Consider the following 23,140-nt stretch of genomic DNA (forward strand, 5'->3'; position numbering starts at 1 on the left):
CCCGTCCGCGGCTGCCGATGGATCGGCAACCAACCCAGAACCAAGAGGACTTTCTCAGGGTCCAGCCGAGCCCTCCCGCCTCGCTCCAGCTGTTACCTGGCACATCCTCCGTGCCCTCCATCAACATATCCTTCGTGAAGTTTGAAATCTGGTCAGTGAGGGACGCCAGGCTGCCCCCTACTTGACCCAGAGACTGGCCCAAGCCGGAGCCGAGGCCCCCGAACCAGGAGGACATGGCTGCGGGTGGAGAGCACGGTGTCCGCTCCAAATGTCCCCGAACGCCCGCGGCTGGTGTGGATCCAGACACCAGGACTCGCAGGACGCGGCACTCCCACCACCGGCCGCGTCAAAGCCGAGGCCCGGCCGGGCGCTTCGCCAAGGGCTCGCCGCAGTGGGCGCCGAACGGGGCCTCTGCCCCTTCCCACGACTTCCCACCCACCGACTGGAGCACTCTTTGTCAACTTTAGTGACTTTCATCAGTTTCCTGGGACAGTCCTGCCAACTCAACGCCGGCCGCCACAACAGCGCCGGCAAAGTGGCAGGGGCTGTTGGGATCCTCGGTGACGGGTGGCGTCAAACGGCCGCTGTCTGACGCGTCCTAGGCGCGAAGGACTGTGGGATTGCGGAGGTCCGCCTGTGGGCGGGCAAGACGGTCGTTTCTGTTCCTGCAGCCGGGGGTGGAGACGGAAGAGGCGGTGGAAGCACCAGCACAACTATGTTTGTTTGTAGATGGGAGGCAGCCCTTGGGGGGACGTCTCCTTAATCCTACCTACAGGAGCTGTTGCGTGGCTGCGAGACAATTCGACAGGGTCCTCCCACCACGCGGGGAAGCCCACCCACATTGCTCTATTTTCCAGCCTTTGTGAGTCGGCTCCGTGCCAGAGCCTTGGAAACAGCTGCAGAGCTGCAAAAGCGGAACGCAATTCAAGAGTCCAAGCAGAAAGCACGTTTTTGTTTTGTTTTTAGTTTTTCGAGACAGGGTTTCTCTGTGTCGCCTTGTCTGTCCTGGAACTCTTAGATCCACCTGCTTCTGCCTACCTCCCGAGTGCTGGCATTAAAAACTTGTGCCACCACTGTCCAGCCCCGCCCTCCCACCCCCCACCTCCGCCCCGCCAGTTACCTTGTACAGAAAGGAACATTAGGAATATCCTCAGTATGTGGAATCTGATTACCCCTTACCGAATTATCTGTTGCTGGAATCTGAATAATCTCACCAGATATCTACTTGAGTGCCTCCAAGGGGTTTTCAAACTTCCGAGTCCCAGAACAAGGAGTTGGACAGGGACGTGTGGATAGTAGCAAGGAAGGCGAGAAAATGCATTGAGAAAAAGCACAAACCAAAGAAAAGAAGCAAACCAGAACATTGTCTGTAGTGGTGGGGTTGATGAGCTAATCTTCAACTTGATTTGATGAATTTTTTTGGTGCTCAGGATTAAGTCCGGAGACTTGTGCACACCATGCATATAGGTTTAGCTACAGTCTCGACCTTTGAGACAGGAGCTCCTGTAACCCAAGTGGGCTTCAAACTAATGATCTTTCTACTTCCACCTCCTGAGTACTGGAATTACATGTACCATCATGTACAACATTTGGGGGGAGGTAGGGTGTGTGTGTGTGTGTGTGTGTGTGTGTGTGTGTGTGTGTGTGTCTGTGTGTCTGTGTGTGTGTATGTGTTTAGTCCTAAATAGCTATGGAGCCAGGCCTGGAAGTCGCTCTGTAGACAAGGCTGGCCTGGAATTCACAGAGATCTGCCTGCCTCTGCCTTCCTCGGGCTGGGATTAAAGGTGGGCGCCACCGTCGCCCGGCACAACATTGTTTAAATGTAGCGTGCATCACCCTCACATGAATATGTCTACTGTTATTCTGGGCACTGGGGATGGAGCAGGATAAGATGCATGGCCTGTGAGCTTATAAAGACTGCATCTAAACCGGAGGGCACAACTAGACAAAATGTAGTGTTAGATAGGAGCTGATGACTGACGTTAGGGGGGGAAGGAAACAGGGGCATGGGATGGTAAGTGAGGCACTGGTTATGCAGACGATGGTTAAGGCCTCAATGATAAGGGAATCTTGGGTAGAAACTTTAAATAAGTGAGATATACAGATACAGGGGGTCTAGACAGGAAGAGACAACTGAATACAAAGTCCTTTAGGCAGGATATCCTGGCCAGCTTTGAGAGTTTATAAGAAGGCGAGACCATCTTGAGCAGAATGGACTGGGAAGATTTGTAATCGAGGGCCTAGAAAGTATGAAGTAGGCAAGTCACAGGGACTGGCAGGCCATTAACAGGACTCTGACTTATATTGCGCATACAATGATGAGTGACATGTACTCGGGACTTCGTTGGGCTCCTGAATGACTGAAATGTTCAGCAACTGTGATTAAGCTCATGTTTTCTGTAGGTTTAAACTCTCCGGAGCTCCGTGTCTGTCAGAACACTGTCCAAGAATGGAACTGTATGAGAATTCTGAGTGTTTGTGAAAAAACAAAACAAGCATTTGTGACCTCCTTTTCTTCAAAAAACAGGGTATTTTTCTCGGAATGTGCTTTTGTGCCCCTCCCAGATGTGGCGGATACATACAAATGAGATACAGATGAGTTTACTGCAGATTAGCCATTACAGCTGGCTGTTGTTTAGATGCCACTAAGGGAAAAACATGTTTTTGCCACGTAAGGGTTTCTTTCCCATCACCTCTGACCTGCCCTTGATTGTACACTTTACCCATATGACTCCTCTTAACCTTCAGAGTATAAACTGTCTCATTCTCTGAATAAAATTAGCTATCGCAGGGCTGGAGAGATGGCTCCATAATTAAGAGCACTCGTTGTCTTCCAGAGGCCCAGAGTTCAATTCCCAGCAACCATATGGTGGCTCCCAATCCATAATGAGATCTGGTGCCCTCTTCTGGTCTGCAGACAGACATACAGGCAGAACACTGTCTACATAATAAATAAACCTTTTTAAAAAAATAAATAAAATTGGCTATTGTATGAGGCTTTAGTCCACCTCACTTCTCAGCTCCATTCTCTCAGATCCCCCCCACCTCGAAAGGTAAACACGTGTTCATAAATTCACACTGTGCTACAAAATTAACGTAATGAATGAAGAAAATGCGCGGTAAGCTTTTGTATCATTTATTATTAGTCCAAATGTTACATCCTAAAACAGTGGTTCTCAACCTTCCTAATGCTGCAGCCCTTCAATACAGTTCCTCATGTTGTGGTGACCTCACAACCATACAATTATTTCATTCGAGCCAGACACACGCCTTTAATCCCAGCACTCAGGAGGCAGAGGCAGGCAGATCTCTGTGAGTTGGAGACCAGCCTGGTCTACAAAGCAAGTTTCAGGACAGCCAGGGCTACACATAGAAACCTTGTCTTGAAAATTTTTTTCATTATTAGATCATATCTGTAATTTTGCTACTGTTATGAGCCATAATGTAAATATAGAGGATATCTGATACTAGACCCACAGGGGTCGTGACCCACATGTTGAGAAACACTGCTCTACAACTTCCTTTGGGGGGATTTTTTTTTCCATATAATGCCCAAGTGCTTTAATGTATTACCCTGATAAGTAGCATGATATGGTCTCTTGATGTACTTCAAAAAGATGGAGGGAACATGAGACAAGAATTGTCAGAAACCAGGTTGGAGACGGCTCAGTTAAGCAAAGTGCGTATCTCACAGACATGACAACCTAAATTCAATCACCAGACCCATATAAGGCATGGTAGCACATGTATGTGCCACAACGCTGGGCAGAGACAGGAAGATCACCGGGGCTTTTTGACCAGCCAGGCTAGCCTAATTAGTGACTTCTAGGTCAGTGAGAGACCCTGTCTCAAAGAAATGCACGACTTTCCTGAGGGTGACACCCGAAGTTGTCTTCTGGCCTACACACACACATACATGCACACACATACATTAAAAGAATTGCCAGAGCCAGATGGTGATGCCGCACACTTTTAATCCCAGCACTCAGGAGAGGCAGAGGCAGGCAGATCTTTGTGAGTCTGAGGACAGTGTGGTCTACAGAGTGACTCTTCCAGTACAGCCAGGGCTACAAGAGAAACGCTGTCTTGAAAAACAAACAAACAAAAACAAGCAAACAACAACAAAAATAACCCCTCACTTTGGCAGCACATATACTAAAACTGGAACAATACAGAGAGGATAAGAATGGTCTCTGCACAAGGATGACACACAAATTCATGAAGAATTACAAAAAAAAAAAATTGTCAGAGGCCAAGCAGGGTCAGGTGATCTCTATGAGCCCCAGGCCAGCCTGGTATACATAGTAAGGTCAAAGCCAGCCAGAGTAACATGGTGAGACCCTGTCTCAAAAAATAAAATAAGTATTGGGGAAAAAATAAAATGATAAGTTATTGTCAGATATTAGTCATGATTGAAATTAGGTGGAGTAGTCATTTTTTTTTTTTTTGAGACAGGGTTTCTCTGTGGCTTTGGAGCCTGTCCTGGAACTAGCTCTGTAGACCAGGCTGGTCTCGAACTCACAGAGATCCACCTGCCTCTGCCTCCTATGAGCTGGGATTAAAGGCGTGCGCCACCACCGGCCGGCTATTAATCTTGTTTTTACATATGTTTAAATGAATTTTTTTCTATTAAGCTTAAAAACATACATTTGATAACATACATTTGATTTTAAAATGCTGTTCTAGTTTGGTTTTCTGTTGCTATTAAAAAAAAAACATAGCCAAAAGCAAGTTGGAGGGGAGAATTTATTTCATTTTACAACTCCCAAGTTACAATCTATCAGAGGAAAGTCTCGGCAGGAACGCCCAGAATTTGTATAGTAGAGGCCCACCTGCCTAAGGATGGTCTCACCCGCAGTGGCTGATCCTCCTGCATCAAATAAAATAAATAGTACCCACAGACATGTCCACAGGTCACTCTGATGGAGGCAATTCTTCAATTGAACCTCCCTCTTCCCAGGCAGTCAAGTTGACATCCAAGATAAATCATCACAGATGTCTCTTCCCTTTCCTCCCAAACACCCCAATAGTTAGCTAGAGTGTTTCTGATCCTCACAAACACCCCAATAGTTAGCCTGAGTGTTCTTGATCACCATTCAGGAAGTTGCAAGATCAACACAGCACAAATAAACACTTCAGAGAAGCCCCAAGCCTCAGTGGTTCAAAGTAGTAAACCCCTAAGTCAGGAAAATACTATCAGTGTACCTTCCCCCTTCCTGCCACCCCCATCTCACTATGTAGCCTGGCTACTTGGATTTGCTATAGACCAGGTTGGCCTCAAACTCAATAGAGATCTACCTATCTCTACCTCCCAAGTGCTAGGATTAAAGATATATGCTTCCACTCCCAACATTTCCTCATTAATACTAAATACTACCCATTGCCTTTATGAAAAAACAGAGTATTTGACATGTCCCTATTCCCTTTCCTTCTGGGCTTTAAATAGTGTTATAATCACTGAGAAGTCATCAATGTTTATATTGCATGGCTTGGTGTGGTTTGAGTGAGATGTCCTGAAGTGGACATCATCCCTAGCTGGTGGCACTGTTTGGGGAGCTTATGGAACTCTTTAAGTGAGGCCTCGCTGTAGTACTAGGGGCAGGTCTTGGAAGGTTACAGGACAGCCTCAAAACCTGTCTAGTCTTGTTTCCTGACCTGCCAAGATGGAAGATGTGGTTGTAGGGGAATACTATTTAAGGTATGTTCCTTTTGTTTATGCTGCATTTAATTTTGTGAAGCTATGTTACTGTGCCTGTCTAAAACACCTGATGGTCTAATAAAGAGCTGAACAGCCAATAGGGAGGCAGAAGAGAGAAACAGGTGGGGCCGGCAGGCAAAGAGGATGATTATGAGGAGAACTCTGGGGGAAAGGGGTCTGGAAACTAGAAAGGAAAGAGGAAGACTTCAGAGGCCAGTCATCCAACTACACAGCCAGGCACGGAGTAAGAAGGAAAGAAAAGATAGAGAAATAGAGGAAGGTAAAAGCCCCGAGGCCAAAGATAGATGGGATAAGTTAAGAAAAGCTGGCATGCAAACAAGGCAAGCTAAGGCCAAGCATTCATAACTAAGAATAAGTCTCCATGTGAGATTTATTTGGGAGCTGGGTGGTGGGCCCCCCAAAAGAGTAAAATACCAACATGTGGTAGCTGCTATGCCCTCCCTGCCATGAGGGCCTGTACCCTCAGAAACTGTCAGCCCAAACTGATCATTTCTAAGTTGTGTCTTGCTAGGCATTTTGTCACAGTAGCGAGAAAGGCAGCTAATAGACTATATACACTTTGTTCATCACTACTGAGTCATGTCGTGTATTAAACATTTCTCGTACAGCACAGGCCTTGAGAACATTCACATTCTGAATAAGTAATATTACTCAAGCCTATTTCTAAGAACCTAGAACAATCCATGGCCAAGGGTAAGCACACAGATGGTTCACTTTCTCTGTGGTGACCCGAGAGACAAAGGGTGGCTCAGGTCCGTGGCACAGTGTAGAGAATGGTCCAGAGGAAACAATGCTAGCCAGGCACAATAGCACAAACCTGCAAACCCAGCACTCAGGAGTCCGAAGCAAGAGACCAAATGCTCCAAATCAGTTAAGGCTATATAGAAAAAGCCTCAGATTTATAAAAACCAGTTATTGATGTGCTTTGTCCCTCAAGGTTAAGAACTGAACAAACATTTAAAACCAGATTTCAAGGAAGAATGTGGCTGAGGAGATGGCACAGGTGTAAAGAAAGGCCTTGCAAGCAATTAAAGTTGTGGAAGGCTTGTGTATCTGGGATCGGGTGGTAATATATTTTCTGAGAGGAATCTGCTTCATGCACCACTGCAGCTGCATAAAAACACGCAACTCCACAGATTCCCCAAGTTCCAGCGACAGTGGGTCTGACTGTGACCTGAAACTGACATTGGGAAACGTTCCCACAAGACAGACGTGCAGCTGTGTCTCCCAAGAGACTCTGAATAGCAAGGCCATGAATTAACAATGAACACAGAAAGGTTAATAGAAAAGCAACCATTCTCTTTATTTAATAATCTCTGATATTTAAAATACAACTCATTAATATCCACACCAACAGAACCTTCTGTGTTCAACAGTGCTTTGGGAAGCCCAGCTTTCGAAGGAGCAGACAGACGGAAGACCTGTGGAGTGGCAGCCCATAACTCTAGTAGACTGGGCACATGAGAAGGGCTGCAGAGTTGGGTCCTGAACTAACTGCACTGCCACAGTGCATTGCATTGGCCAGAAGACAATGCCTTTTTATTTCACAGCTTTTGCACTTAAGTTTATACAAAACAGTCATTGTTTTAAAAAAGTTATTCCTATTTAGTCCATTGTTATAAAAATTAGATAATCACATTTCAAATGTCTGTCATCCTCTAAAAAAAAAAAAAGAAATTTTAAAAAAATCCAGGAAACATACCATCTTTAAACTATACAAGAGACAATGAGTATTTCTTAAATTACTGCATTTTCCACATACTTTCCACTACAACTTTGTCTATGACTGCAACCTTAACATGTATACTGGTATTGTTAAACATCCATAATAACCTACATAAATTTAGGGAGTACATTGTTTTGTTTTAATTCTTAAAATGAATGACCATTATAGAAATAAAAAATACCCTCAAATTTCTTCATGAAAGACTACAACAAAACTTTTTATTATGTGTAACACTTTGGAAAAAAAATACAAACCAGATTTGTTTCTTTAGCTCATTATAAACTAATTAGGAATGAAGGGGGGTTGTTTTAAATATGAAAAACAAAAATTATCTACACTACTGATTAGTTAATCCAATCTGGTGTTTCTTGACTAAGGTCACATCACCACAGCTCTATACATGGGCTAAAGCACAGTTAACACTTCACTTTCAAAGTACTCCCTTAAGGCTCTCTAGATGCAGACTGCACGTCGAAATTTGTTCTTTGCATTGGTAAGGACTGAACGCAAGGCCTGGGCCAGTAGGCAGCCACTCACTGCTGCTGGATCCGCAGCTGGAGTTAAAGGACTCCATATTAACCACTCAGTCCTCTTACTACTTCAAAACATTAGGATTTCCCAACTTAAAAATCTCAGATAGCACAGTTTGGTCCTGCACTACCCACTTTGGACTTGTGCAGGTCATAGGGGTCAGTTGCAAGAATTTATTAACTCTTGGCACTGGCATGATTTAAAAATAATATCAAACATTCAGGTATTCAAAATACGTGGTTTAAACTCTGACATGAATAAAACTTAATTTTAATCAACTTGATATTAAATAAAACAATGCATACTACTCAATTTGAGCATTCTTCCTCATTAACTTTGGCTTCATCAAGAAAAATTCAAGTTTGCAGGGGGAAAAAAAGCACCAACTAAAATACCATCTGTGAACTGTAAATGTTTTTATCTTAAAAAGTTAATGCAGAATTTACCCACACTACTGTATCAAACAATTTATATTAGTGGAATATCTGCATATTGCTGTCTTTTGTTTGTTTGCTTGTTTTGTTTTTGTAATTTATGGTTTAGGCCACAGGGCAGCTATTCTGAATTTTTAAAATATAAATAAGCCCATGACTTCCTAAAAGGAAAAGTGGTCTTTCCCAAGTTTTTTTTTTTTTTCCTTTCTTTTTTTAAGACAAGGTCTCACTGTGCAGCTCTAACAGGTTAGAACTCACTCTGTAGACCAGGCTGGCCATGAACTCAGAGAGCTCTACAGGCCTCTGCCTCCTGAGTGCTGGGGTTAAAGGTGAGCATTACCATGGCTGGCTTTCCAAAGTGTTCTCACAGTTGCTTGTGACACTAGAATTACAACTGCACATATTTGATCTGGCAGTACAAGCTACACATTAGAAAAAATTAGAAAAAAAATGATACCAGTAGTTTAAAAATGAAACATCAGGCGCTCCCAATTGGTAAAAACAGAATGTCAAGTCAAGTCCGTAACGCAACTGTGATGGTGAACTCCCTTGTCCCCGACTGTCCTTCAGTGATGTCCAGCAAAAAGCAGCTCCTGGTGTATGTGCAGAGCTTCATGAACTTTTGTATACTGTAGTTATAATAAGCATTGGCATTTTTCATATTGGCTACTCATTAATAATTAAATCTAAAGATTCAGGTAAGCCTAGGTCAATCCAAAAGAAATGGCAGTTCAAGGGTGATTTGGATTTGCTTTGCCAAATACAACAATTCATAACAAACCAAAAAAAAAAATACACTCAAAAGAAATTCAGTGTATGCTCAGTTTCTCTTTAAAATGTCTCCAATAAAATATCAACATGATGTATTTCATAAGTGATTTAATTAACTAGGATGTTATATGAGTATTTTATAAACTCTAAAGTTAAAACTGAAATGCATATTGGCTTTCTCACTTTTTTTTAACCAGGTTGCTCATCAACCTAACTGTATAGAAAGTTCACTGTGATTTTTCAGAGAAAAAAGGAAAGGCCAATGTTCAGACAATGTGACTGGCACACTGGGGTAGGTACATACTCAGTTTAACACTTACTGTGAACTGTAAGAAAGGTTTTCATTCCAACACCCTAAAGTTGCACAATTCTTCTGAACCTCTGTAATTACTAAAAGAGAACTTCATAGATTTTAAAATAAGACTGACTAATTTTTCATAAAATGAACTCCAAAGAAACTTTACTTGGCACAAAACGACTAAGAAAAAAAAAACCACTCGTTTTTGGAACTGGGGCTATAGCTCAGAGGTAGAGTGCCTGCCCAACACACAAGAGGCCCTGGGTTCAATCCCCAGCACAGCCAAATAAAACAATCTGTCCTATCCAAGAGGAAACTATTTCATTATCACAAATAAAAATATTTGTATTTTTTTGCAGTTAGACAACAATAAATCCTATATCAAAAAACTTTCCCTGATAAAACGTGTGCAGAACACACACCAGTAGAGCAACACATCTTTCTTCACCTTCCTAAGCTGTTGGCTAAAATTTCTTCTTGGATTTTACTTATGTACAAGTCAATGCTCCAAAGAAGATAGAGAGGGAGGGAAGGAAGGAGAGAGGGAGGGAGGGCAGATATCAGGATCCATAACACCCATGAGACACATTTTTACCCAAATTAATTTTTACCTAAATCATACCAATGTAGTGACCCAGAAAGACTCTGTGCATCTCAATTAAAGAATGTTTATCAAAACTAAGGCCTTTTTAAATCTACAGACAGGACCACTGTGACTTCTGTAATTCTTGACAATTTAAACATGATTGGAAGGGTCAACCCACAGTACATTTATATATTTTCATTAGTAGATAACTTTCACATTCTAGACCACCATTCTGGCAGGCTATATTATACTTTTTTAAAAAATGAGGCAGGCATCTATATTCCAGGACTTACTGTAAATAGAACACAAAGCTCCTGTCACAAAAGAAAAAACTGAAACAAAGCTGCCACCAACACTGAAGGCCAAGTTTCTCCTGCAGTCCATTCATGGCGTCACTTCTAAGTAAGAAGGAAATGTGCTTGCACCCTACGCTTCTCCTTTCCTCAACCAAAAAAGAAAGGAAATATGGTGCAGGTGCAGGAAGGACTCCAGATGTCAGTCAGGACAAAACTGAAAACTTTCACAAAGCATCCAGAAAGCACATGCTCACACAAAACCCAGCTCATCTAGATTCAATACTCGAGCAGTGCTGACTTCAGAGTATAAAAACACACTGAAGTGAGAGGCCTTCAAAAGACAAAGCTCAGGACAGACTGCCATGTTGAGTTGTGGGGGAACAACCAAAACCAGAATACCCCAAGGAAGCATCCGTGTGCCCTACACACACACACACACACACACACACACACACACACACACACACAGAAGATGACAGTGTTAGCTTTCTGTAACAAGACAGACAAGAGACATTTCCATAGAAAGCTGGTCTAATATGAAACAGAAGTTCAAATGAGCCAAGCCACTTCCAATGCAGAGAGAAAATAAAAACAAAATTCAAGATCAAGTCCAATGCAAGAGCTAATTAGTTGGTCCACAAAGAGCCAAGAAAAACTCCCTAATTTCAGTTAGATATTGCACACTTGAAAAACAAAAAGGGACATTTAGAAAACTACCTTAAATTTCTTTAGCTGCTGACTGCCTCTTTGGCTAGTATCTGATCAGTACTCAGTCCTATGACACATTTCTGGCTTTCTATCATTTGCTTGTAAACCACCGAAGGGTCACATCTCTTCCAGGGACCCGCTGCCAAAATGGACCTTACACTGTAATCACGCAGACAATGTTAGAAAGCAAGAGTAGCAAAATGATTTTAAAGGTATTATTTTTTTCTTTCCGCTTTCAAATTATCTTTAGCAGTTTCTAAAGACATGGTCACAGCTGCCCGAAGCATGTCTTCTTCTCTCGCATCATCACCTGCTGGGAAGAAAACAGAGTTCTCAGAAACACTGCTGGAGGATTCTCAATCATTAAAAGGCAAACTTTTGAATTAGAGGTGTAGCTAATTGGGAGAGTGCTTACACAGCATGAACAAGGCCCTGGGTTCAATCCGTAGCATGGTATAAAAGAAGGCATGGAGACATACTCCTCTCATCCTAGTACTCAAGAAAGAGGCAGGAGAATCACACACAAGTTCAAGGTTGTCCTTGACTATATAACATTTGAATCAGTCGGAGCTACATGAAACTTAGCCAAAACGAAGAAAAAAAGAACAAACGCTTAGGAAATACATTTCTACTTGAATACTAATTTTTCTCTTTTTTTTTCATTTTTTTTTTAAGAATTAACTTCATAAATCTGCAGGCATGGTGTCATGCATGACCTGTGTAGAGGTCAGAGGACAGAAGGACGAGTGCCTTCCTTCCAGCAAGTGGGTTCTGATGACTGGACCCAGGCAGTCAGGTTTGGCAGCAAGCATCTTTCCCTGCTAAGCATTCTTGCTGGCCCTAGTTTCCTTTTATTGACTTTGTAACTCACATGCTATTTGAGTGGCACTTTAAAATCCACAAATGGATAGAGAACAAAATACCATACGACATATACCTATTGCTCCTCCTTGTCCAGTAACTTTGCGACTAATCCAAAGTCCAGCCAGATGTCTGTTTACAGTTCAGCCTGTCTGGCAAATCATGGTCTCATATGGTATATGTAGCCTTCTGAATGTAGAACTTTTCATTTACCATAACACATTTGAAATTTGTGTTTCTAAACAAATCAGACTTTTTAGAAAACCTTTTTATTTGTAAACAATTAAATTCATAGGAAGTTGCCCTGTGGACTTGTCAGCTCAATTTCTCCCAACAGTTACATCTTCTATAACTAAAGCTCAAACTGAAACACAATAGCACAATGTTGGTGGTTCTACGTAACTTTAAAATATCTTTTCCATTTGTTGGTTATTTGTTTTGTTTGGTTAAATGCCTAATATGGCATTTTATCACGCATGCAAACTCCTACCACCATCACCACCACTACCAAGACTGGAGGGCCGGGGCATGACTAAGTTATGGGGAAAGGGTGACATCCTGTGTGAATGTGTATTATTGATACGAACACAACCATATCAGGAACCCTAATGTTTCAGACACATGGGAATGGCAAATCCTTCCCTGGGTTAGGCTCAGAGGAATGTTCAAGAGAAGGCCCAAGAGAAACATTAAAGCCTTCTCCTGGTCCTAGCAGGGATGTTAATGATGAATGGCTAATCACTAGCTAAAACCAGTGTGAGCAGAACCTATCAATGCAATTCCTTTTAGATGACTGCAACTTGGGACTGATGCCCTACAGAGACCACCTAATCAACATTAGCTAACTAAACCACCCCACCCCACCCTGACACGTATGCACATGCCTCCTCCTCTTTTGTGCTATACTTAATAAAGGCACTGAGTTTCCAGGCTGCTGGTGGTGCATCTTCATCAGAGTACATGGCCTACCCAATCCCAGCTTTTCTGTGTCTATTATACTTCATTCCCCAGCATTCTGTTTAGGGTAATCTTTAAACTGTCTAAATTGAGGCACCCGTGTATAATCCTTGCCTAGCATGCACCAAGCCCCAGGTTTGATTCTAGGTACTACAAGAACCCGATAAAACTATAAAGCACCACAAATCTCTCCCTCCTGCATTACTTTCTATTCATGCCCAACTTTCCACCATCTTGTCTATATTGCTGCCCACAGTATCTTGTTCTCTATCTGAATACATCTGGGAGTTTTAGAATGCTACACAAAAGGCACCTCAGTGTAAAACCTATCCAGACTGTCTTCAGCCTGGCATAATGGTCCTGAGGTGCAGCCCAGATGCTGCATGCATCAAGAGTGCTTCTTTTTAATCCTGAAAGTAGCACTCTATGGCATGAAGCACTACAGACTGTTTAACCATGTATGCACAGAATGTATGGCACACTGGCTGTCTCCAAATTTTGATTGAAATCAATAAAATAGCTATGAATATTTGTATATATACTTTTGTGGGAACATACATTTTTAAATCTATGGCATACATACCTATAACTGTTGGGTCATATGAATTATGTATTCAGCTTGTTTGTTTTCTTGAAACAGGGTCTTAGTATATAGCCCTGGCTGGCCTGGAACTCACTGTGTAGACTAGGGCGGCCTTGAACTCAAAGAAATCCACCTGGTTCTGCCTCTGGAGTGCCAGGATTAAAGGTATCCTGGTGTATATTCTTAAAGTCGCTATTCCCAGTTAAAATGCAACAGAAAGAGCTCACCCTCAAAAGGAGGGAAGTGCATTTAATATCATCCACTCTTCCCGTCCTTGCCTCAACATCATCATTTCTTTTCTGTTTTGAGAACTTTCTTTAGTTTAATTGAAAATAGATTCTTTTGTATACAATATAGTCTGTGGTTTCTCCTCCCTTACCTCCTCAGAGATCCTCCCCACCTTCCCATCCACCCAACTTCATGCCTTCTCTCTCTCTCTCAAGAAAAGAAACAGGAAAATTTAAAAAACAAAACAAGAACATAGTTGAACAAATGCTTTTGTAGTATGATTGGGCATCTCTTGGGTATATTCCCAACAGTGGAATTGCTGGATCCTGAGGTACATTGACTCCCAGTTTCCTGAGAAACCGCCACACTGATTTTGAAAGTGGTTGCACAAGTTTGCATTTCCACCAGCAATGGATGAGTGTTCCCCTTACTCCACAACCTCTCCAGCACCGGCTATCATTGGTGTTTTTGATTTTAGCCATTCTAACAGGTGTAGGATGATATCGCAAAGTTGTTTTGATTTGCATTTCCCTGATGGCTAAGGAGGTTGAGCATGACCTTAAGTGCCTTCTGGCCATTTGAACATCTTCTGTTGAGAATTCTCTGTTCAGTTCAGTACCCCATTTTTTAATTGGGTTAATTAGAGTTTTAATGTCTAGTTTCTTGAGTTCTTTATATATTTTGGAGATCAGACCTTTGTCTGATGCAGAGTTGGTGAAGATCTTCTCCCATTCAGTAGGTTGCCTTTTTGTCTTAATGACAGTGTCCTTTGCATTACTTCTCAGTTTCAGGAGGTCCCATTTATTCATTGTTGCTCTCAATAGAAGAATGGATAAAGAAGGTGTGGCACATATACACTTCAGAGTTCTACTCAGCGGTAAAAAACAATGACATCTTGAATTTTGCATGCAAATGGATGGAAATAAAAAACACTTTACTGAGTGAGATAGCCCAGACCCAAAAAGAGGAATATGATATGTACTCAATCATAAGTGGATTCTAGCCATAAACAAAGGCTATTGAGCCTATAGTTCGTGATCCTAGAGAAGCTAAATAAGAAGGTGAACTCAAAGAAATACATATAGTTAATACTCCCAGATACTGGAAGTAGACAAGATCACCGGGCAAAAGTTGGGAGCAGGGGGATGGGACTAGGTTGGGAGAAGGGGAGATGGGGAGAAAAAAGGGAGAAGGGGAGGATTGGGGAGAGATTGAGGGAATGGGATAATTGAGATGGAGGAAGGGTGGATATGGGAGCAGGGAAGAAGATATCTTAACTAAGGGAGCCATTTTAGGGTTGGCTAGAGTCTTGGCTCTAGAGGGGTTCCCAGGTGTCCAAGGGGATTTCCCCAACCAGGTCTGTGGGCAGCAGAGAGGGTGCTTGACTGGCCTTCTCCATAGACACACTGATGAATATCTTGCATATCACCATAGAACCTTCATCTGGTGAGGGATGGAGATAGAGAGAGAGAGACCCACACTGGAGCACTGGACTGAGCTCCTAAAGCCCAGATGAAGAGCAGAAGGAGGGAGAACATGAGCAAGGAAGTCAGGTCCGCGAGGGGTGTGTCCACCTACAGAGATGATGGGACTAATCTAACAGGAGCTCACCAAGGCCAGCTGGACTGGGTCTGAACGAGCATGTGATCAAACCGGACTCTCTGAATGTGGCTGACAATGAGGGCGGACTGAGAAGCCAATGATAATGACACTGGATTTTGATTCTACTACATGTACTGGCTTTTTGGAGCCTAGTCTGTTTGGATGCACACCTTCCTAGGATGGATGGGGGGGGGGCCTTGGACTTCCCGCAAGGCAGGACACCCTGACTTCTCTTAGGACTGGAGAGCGAGGGGGAAGGGGATGGGGGAAGAGGGATGGGAGGAGGTGGAAATTTTAAATAAATAAATACAAGAACAAAGCTAGGCAGTGGTGGTGCTTGCCTTTAATCCCAGCACTCAGGAGGCAGGCAGATCTGTGAGTTCAAGGCCAGTCTGGTCTACAAGAGCAAGTTCCAGGATAGGCTCCAAAGCTACAGAGAAACCGGTCTCAAAAAAACAAAAGAAAAAGAAAAGAAAAACAAGCAAACAAACAAAAAACTTCACAGAACAAAGGAAACACACACATAAAAGCACACTAGACATACATACACATGCAGAGACAAACATGCACACATAAAACCCATAAAAACACAAAATCAGGGGGCTGGAGGGATGGCTCAGTGGTTAAGAGCATTGCCTGCTCTTCCAAGGGTCCTGAGTTCAGTTCCCGGCGACCACATGGTGGCTCACAACCATCTGTAAGGAGGTCTGGCGCCCTCTTCTGGCCTTCAGGCATACAGACAGAATATTGTATACATAATCAATCAATCAATCAATCAATATTTTAAAAAAAACACACAAAATCAGAAACCGTAATACAGAAGCAAAAGACTAGTAAAGTTTAGCTTGTTTTGAATGGCCTGCTCTTGAATGTGATTGGTGTTCCCAATGAGACTCTAATGGAGAAAACTAGCCTTTCTTCTGTGAGTGGTGTCCATTGGAGACAGTTTCTGAGTTAGGGATGGGAGATCACATTCACTTCCCCATCTCAGTGCTGAGACCCCACAAAGCTTGTACTTGTGGAGACCCTTGCATGCTGCCACCATCTCTCTGAGTTTGTTTGCGTGTCAGTTCTGTTGTATCTGGAAGGCAGTGTTTTCCTGGTATCTTCCATCCCCACTGGTTCTTACCATCTTTCTGCCACCCCTCCTCAAAGTTCTCTGGGCCCTAAGGGGCGGAATTTGATGGAGACATCCCATTTAGCGCTGGTACTCCAAGGTCTCTCATTCTCTGCACATTGTGCAGTTGTGGGTCTCTGTAACTGATGGCTAGTCCTGGCTCTGATGATAGCTCATCTTCCTAGGCCACTCTATTCTTTAGCTTTTTGTTTTGTTTTTTGAGACAGGGTTTCTCTGTGTAGTGCCGGCTGTCCTGGAACTCACCTCCCAGGTGCTGGAACTAAAGGCGTGTGCCATCACGTTAGTCTCCCTTTCTTTAGTCTTTAAGAACTGTTGGACACTTTTCCCAATTCTAAAGAGTATAAGTACTGCATATGTAACCCTGGGTTAAAATTTTCTTTCAGCATTTTAAAACACACGATCTGCTCCTTCATTCATAAGGAAGCCTTTGTCTCAAACTGCTGTGGGAAGGTTATTTCTCACTAATCTGGGACAGCGTCTTCAGTTTTCAGAAGTCCTGAGTCTTGGTATGTATTTCTTTGGGTTTATACTAATTTGAAGTTCATTAAGCTTCTTCAGTTCGTAGCTTTCTGGTTTTCAGTATTTTTCTGCTCTCAAATGTGTATGTGGAATCAAGGTGTGGCAGAGTATGACTATAATCTCAGCACTCAGAAGTAGGACAATGGTGAATTTGAGGCTAGTCTGAGCTAGCTAGTGAGACTCCACCTCAAAAAAAAAAAAAAGGATTAAAATTGTCTATGTAGCTCCTCCTTTTATGGTTCTGGTATGACAGTGGTTTTCAGCTGAACCCTGAATACTTGGGCATTGTCAAACTGCAAATCTTACTCAAGTCTGTATTTTGTGAGCCTTGAAAGGTGTCTGTGTGGGGGTATATATACATCAACTGCAGCTGGAGACAGGAGTCTTTATAGGGGAAGACATATCAACAATCCTTTAACAATCTATTAACAGTACAATTCTGAGAGTTCTGCATAGATTCTCCGTGAAGCCCTCTCACAGAGTTTCTTTTCCATTCAACTTCTACCAAGACTTGGCTCAAGTTAAGACCTATTAAATCAAGGCCTCGTAAGTAACCCCAAATTCCAGTTACTATCTAGATTACACTAAAGCATGTTTTCCATTATTAGGTGGGGAAAGGTATTTACTTTCCGCTTACTAATATTTATCATCTCTGGAGGATTTTTAAAGAATGTGCTGTGAACTTCAAGTAATATGTGTGTGATTCAAAAACTAACCAGGGCATGGCTGCTGCCAGAGTAGACAACACATAATGTTCCACACTAGCCTTAGCCACATAGTGAAATTTTTAGACAGACACACAGACAGACAGATAGATATTTACCAAGTGTTTTAGTCTATCTACCTCTTCCTTCAGAGGAACTCAGTAGATTACAAATCCACTTAAGAGTTTCAATACAATTAAAGAAGGAAGAAAATATAAAGTAAAAATGACATGAACCTTGGATGTCAAGTAAAGCATTTGAGTAACAATCATGGTGGATACTCAGAGTAATTCATACCTTGGTTGTTCCCAAGTCCTCCTGAACTTGTGGTCGGTTTTTCACAAGGGTAAGAAAGCTGCCTAGGTTGGTCTATCTCCTGCTGATGTTGATGCTGTTGTTGCCTGAAATATTCAAAAGTGATTATCTGTTAAAACAATACCCAAGAAATAAATATTCCATGAGAATACGTATTCATGTAGGCTGTTCCATAAATCAAAATGGCACTGGCCTGAACACTCAGAACATGAGAATTAGTTTGACAATTACAAGTATAAAAGTTTCAAAATTTTTATTCTAAAAACCCTACATATTTGAGTTATCAGACACATAGGTATTTTCATTTTCTGTATAAGGCTCACTAGTATTTATTCGTATGCAAATGAATAAGGTTTATGCATCTTTAATATTTTTAGGAGTCACTGAAGACAAACTATCTCAATTTAATGTGCTCTTTCCTGCCTGGCTCCCTCTAGTCTTTCAAGTCTGAATTTAGCACGCGTCTCCTTGAAGGCTGTCTTGGCCATCCCACTTTAAGCCTTCTCCTGGCCTTCTCACTATTTCACTTGCATTCTCAGTATAAACATACTGCCACCTCGATGCTTGTGTTTGGGCTGCAAGCTAACCAGAGCACAACCTTATGATGCTTAGCTGTGTCCCCAGTACCTGAGACTGTGTTCCTCACATAGCAGCTACATCACATACTTGATGAATTAAAGAAATAGAAGCAGTTGTATGATGACAGCAATGCTGCTGTATATTGGAAGTATGTGATCTGCGACTTGATTTTGATTTTACAAATCTTACAGTTAAGAGATTGCATGAATCTCAGAAGATACTTTTTGAAGCAGTCATAAGACTGAAAGACTTATTATTATGACATAGCTACTAGCTTATGGGGGCCAGGGAGTAAAATGTGGTAGTTTGAATATGAATGGCCCCCATAGGCTCATATAGATATGGCCTTACTGGATAAAGTATACCACTGGGCAGTGGGCTCTGAGGTTTCAAATGCCCATGCCAGACCAACCTCTCACTTTCTGCCTGTGGATTCAGATGTAGAACTGTCAGCTACTTCTCCAGTACCATGACTGCTTACATGCTACCATGCTCCCCTCCCCATCATGATGGTAATAGACGAACCTCTGAAAGTAAGCCAGCACCAATTAAATGCCTTCTTTTTAAGAACTGTCATGATCATGTTGTCTCTTCACCGCAAAGGAATACTGACTAATACAATCTCTTAAAAAAGACTGTGGTGACTTGTGCCTGTAGTATAAGTTGCTCAGGAGGCCAAGGGAAAAGGTCACCCAAGCCCAGGATTTCAATACCAGGCTGGGTGTTATATATCCCTATCTCAAAAACAAAACAAACATGCAGGAGTATATCCTTGTATTTAGAATATGTACGCTGAAATACTAAGCTGCAACAAGAAAGAATCTGTTACTCCCAGACACTTCTGATCTGTCAACAATCTGGGGAAAGGACATGGGAGTTCCAAGGAGCTCTGCACACTAGTTCTACTGTTTGATAAGTAAGAAACATACACGAAAAACTACAAAGAAAAAAAAACAAAAACAAGGAAAATCTAAAAATGATTGAGATTAAGAAGTCAGATTACAAAGCTGTGTCTGATTTTAAAAGGGCCAAAATTCAATTATACACTGCATGATTTTTTCTAGTGTTCCTCTCAATTTTGAAAAAGGCTTCTGGTCAGGTTGCTAGCTTAGGATGACCTGAACTCTAGATCTGCTGGCCTAAGTACACCAGGCAACACCACACCCAGCTTGTCCTTCTCAGTTCTGAGCTTTATAAGTGAACAACAAGACAACTCGGAGAGTAGAACTCCATCTTCTCTCTGCTGGCCTTCTGCTGTTGTGTGCCTTCCTTCACGCATGGCCTGAGCTCTGGGGATCCTGGAACATCATGCCCTCTTCTTTCTCTACTTAAGAATCTAAGTCTGATAGAGGGAAAACTTTTAATCTACTTTAATTTTTCATTTAACTGACATATTTATTATAATTTTAAATTATGTAAAACGGGAAGAAAATCAGCTGCCACCCTTGAAAGGACCACTCTGAAGCACTGAGGACGCTGCTATGGAACAAGGTCCTCAGGGCCCTACCCACCATGCATCAGTCTACAGAGGCTGCAGAAAAAGCCTGGTTTCTGGTCACAGAGTTAGTCACATGAGCTACAAAGGGCAGAAATGTGTCAATGAGGCACAGCTATTTTCCTGATAAGCAAAGGCAAGGAGATTTCAGCCCTAACTCCTATATCTCATGGCTGTTTCAGTGAGACCAGAAAGTCTTGACAACTACAATATGGCTTCCTGATTCCAGGATCACAGTTATATCTGTTTATTTTTATTTTTTGTTTGTTTGTTTTAAGATGTGGTTAGGGAGTTACATGTGATGGTGCACACCTTTAAACCCAGCACTCCAAAAGGCAAAGGCAAGCCTCTGTGAGTTTGGGGTCAGCCTGGTCTACATAGTGAGTTCTAAGACAGCCAGGGCTACAAAAAGAAACCATTCCTCAAACAAACAAACAAAAAAAAAAATTCAAAACCCAAAAAGAAAAAGATTTAGTTAGGGGCTAGAGAGATGATTCAGCAGTTGAGGGCACTGGCTGCTCTTCAGACGACTTGGGTTCAATTCTCAGCATCTACAAGGCAGTTCACAACTGTCTGTAACCCCAGCCCCAGGTTCAGGGGTTCTAATACTCTCTTCTGCCCTCCGAAGGCACTGCATGCACATGGTACACATATATATATGCAGGTAAAATACCCACACATATAAAATAAAATATTTATATCTAAAACATAGAAATGTTTTAGATTATGTATGAGTAGGTGCCCTCAGAGTGAGAACAGAGTATATAGTCCTCTGAATCTTGATGTCAGTCATGTGTCGTGGGGTTATCTGATCCCTGTCATTCTAGTCAGGAGCGGTCAGAGCCCTTCTCACAAACTACTCTACACTTCAGAAGCCTGGCTCAGAACTCCCTAACACTATAAGCCTCTAATTTCACTATTAGTGTTTTGTTTAAGTACTCTTACCTGTTTCTCTTTCTTTTTTCGCTTTTAGAGAAAAAAAAATCTCACTGTGTAACAGTTCTATCCTAGAACCTGCTTTATAGACCAGGGGGGGCTTGAACTCAGAGATCCGACTCCCTCTGCCTACCGAGGGCAGGGATTAAAGCCACTTCTAGTTTTATTTTGTTTTGTTGTTGTTGTTTTAATCAAGACAGAGTTTCTCTGTAGCTTTGGAGCCTGTCCTGGAACTAACTCTTGTAAATCAGGCTGGCCTCGAACTCACAAATCCACTTGCCTCTGCCTCCTGAGTGTGCCACCCCCTTCCAGCTCCATTTTTGTTTCTTAAACTGAACTGTCTGATAAACTAAGTCAAGCCATTAAAGTGACTGCATAAGTATTAAGCAATCAAAACATCATGACACTCCTTGGCTATGAATGTTTGTATCCGTCCTACTGGGAAACACTATTTCTTGTAACAGGCAGACTATAGCATTCAAAGCTATACATAAAGACACTAATGATGTTAACAAATATCTGTAGAACACATAACAGCTGATAGCCTTCAGACCCACCACTTAATTCTGTGCTCCCAACAGCAGGCATTAATGGTGCTGGTATGGACTCTGGCTTGGGGCTTTATGACTGATAAACATGCAGATCATTGCTAGAAAAAATGTCATGCCAATGAGATATTACTTACTGACCCTTACTCATAAACTATGAATTCATAATAGGCTATTTTTAGTAGTATTTTTTTACACAAAAACAGAAATCCTATAATGTGTTTTATCTGATATCTACCTTAAGTATGAGGCTTTTAACACTCAATAGTGACAGACAGGGATGAACTGTGAGTAACTGGAGAATGAAAGAAGGCCAAGAACAGAATAATCTAGAGAGACAGACAGAGAACTATTCCAGCTAAGCAACCAAGGGTATGTAATGGCAAGTGCAGCATGCACGTTTAAGCAATGAGCCATCCTCAGGCCCTTGGCACCGTTCTTAAACTTTAGTAAACTAGCACTTTTAAACGCCAGTCGATGTTAAAAATAAACATCACAAAGTTGACCCTTAATTCATCTCAGTGCTACGTGACTAACTAGAACAGTGCCTGGGCTGTCTTTAAGTTCTCAACAGAGGATAAAAGACTAAAGCTAGAAACAACTTCAACACACAACCAACCACTAGAAAGAGGCATGCTCATACCCAAAATGCTTTTTAAAAAGGTGCAAGGTTGACCAAAATCTTTATCATCTCAAAAGCAATAGTTATGGTGTTTAAGTTGTGATTGCTATGGCTTAATATTCGTCACGGAATGTTACTGAATTACCTTTACTGCTACTCAAAGTTCAAACCTACTGGAAGTTTCAAAGTTTTATTTCAAGGAAGTTAACAAAATGTCTAAATAATTTAAAGAAAAGGGTTGGTAACAAGGCTTAGCAAGTAAAGACTCTTACTGCTAAGCCTGACAACCTGAGTTTAAGTCATAGGACCCACACAGTGGAGGAAGAGGTACCAACTCCTGCCAAATGACCTGTATGCCATGCATAGTGTACACACACACACACACACACACACACACACACACACACACACATACACACTCTCTCCTCTCTCTCTCTCTCTCTCTCTCTCTCTCTGTCACACACACACACATAAAGAGAATATACATATGACGAGAGGGGAATATATGCAGTCACTAACATCATGTATTGAAGAAGGGTATAGTGGGAACATTTTTAAAAAATAAATTTCTAGAATACTAATTTTGCCTACTTAAGTAGCTTTAAATAATTTTTAAAACTAAATATTTATATAAAATTGTTGACTACCAATATTACTTTGTGAAAACAGCATTTATTAGGGGAAAACAAACAATCCAGGTGTGGTATGCGGACTGGCAATCCACCACTGGGCAATGAGAGTCAGGATGAGTGGGAGCTTAGGACTAACCCAGGCAGTGAGAGAGAACAATCAAAAACTAACACAAAAACAAAAACAAAGCAACCTTACAGAAACAAACAACTCCAAATATTTTGGAGGCACATACTAAAACAGCAACAACATGATGATTATGACTTGTTATAAGTCCAAGCCTGTGGGAGAAGGAAAAATGGGAGTCAGAGGCATAATACCTGGGTCATGTGTTGGTACTTTCCAACTGAGTAA

At 41.9% G+C, this 23,140-nt stretch overlaps 2 protein-coding genes and 1 non-coding gene across 13 annotated transcripts in view; 1 reads left to right on the top strand and 2 right to left on the bottom strand.

Annotated features, from left to right (window-relative positions):
- The window catches only part of Trip11 (thyroid hormone receptor interactor 11), a 74,439-nt gene extending 73,872 nt beyond the window's left edge, over window positions 1–567 (bottom strand). The window contains exon 1 of one of the 3 annotated variants that reach the window (XR_007593458.1): window positions 97–567. Coding sequence is in view for 2 of the 3 variants with exons in the window: in XM_050151442.1 (XP_050007399.1) it covers window positions 97–235 (139 nt within the window). In the remaining variant the exon portion in view is untranslated. The remainder of the gene's footprint in view (window positions 1–96) is intronic. The other 2 variants (XM_050151442.1, XM_050151441.1) reach the window with 2 other exon arrangements.
- A 3,568-nt stretch (window positions 568–4,135) lies between these two features.
- LOC126507293 (U6 spliceosomal RNA) lies at window positions 4,136–4,238 on the top strand. The gene has a single exon (XR_007593476.1). It is a non-coding gene; the product is annotated as a U6 spliceosomal RNA (small nuclear RNA).
- A 4,330-nt stretch (window positions 4,239–8,568) lies between these two features.
- Window positions 8,569–23,140, bottom strand: part of Atxn3 (ataxin 3) — a 38,202-nt gene continuing 23,630 nt past the window's right edge. For 4 of the 9 annotated variants that reach the window (XM_050151475.1, XM_050151480.1, XM_050151479.1 and 1 more), the window contains 2 exons: window positions 17,959–18,062; window positions 8,569–11,382 (listed from right to left, as the gene is read on the bottom strand). In XM_050151475.1, coding sequence (XP_050007432.1) covers window positions 11,285–11,382; window positions 17,959–18,062 — 202 coding nt within the window. In that variant the 3' untranslated portion in view covers window positions 8,569–11,284. The other 5 variants (XM_050151477.1, XR_007593459.1, XR_007593460.1 and 2 more) reach the window with 5 other exon arrangements.

Source organism: Alexandromys fortis, unplaced genomic scaffold (assembly GCF_014885135.2).
Source record: "Alexandromys fortis isolate MF-2015 unplaced genomic scaffold, M_Fortis_MF-2015_v1.1 scaffold_63, whole genome shotgun sequence".
Taxonomy (NCBI): Eukaryota; Metazoa; Chordata; class Mammalia; order Rodentia; family Cricetidae; genus Alexandromys; species Alexandromys fortis.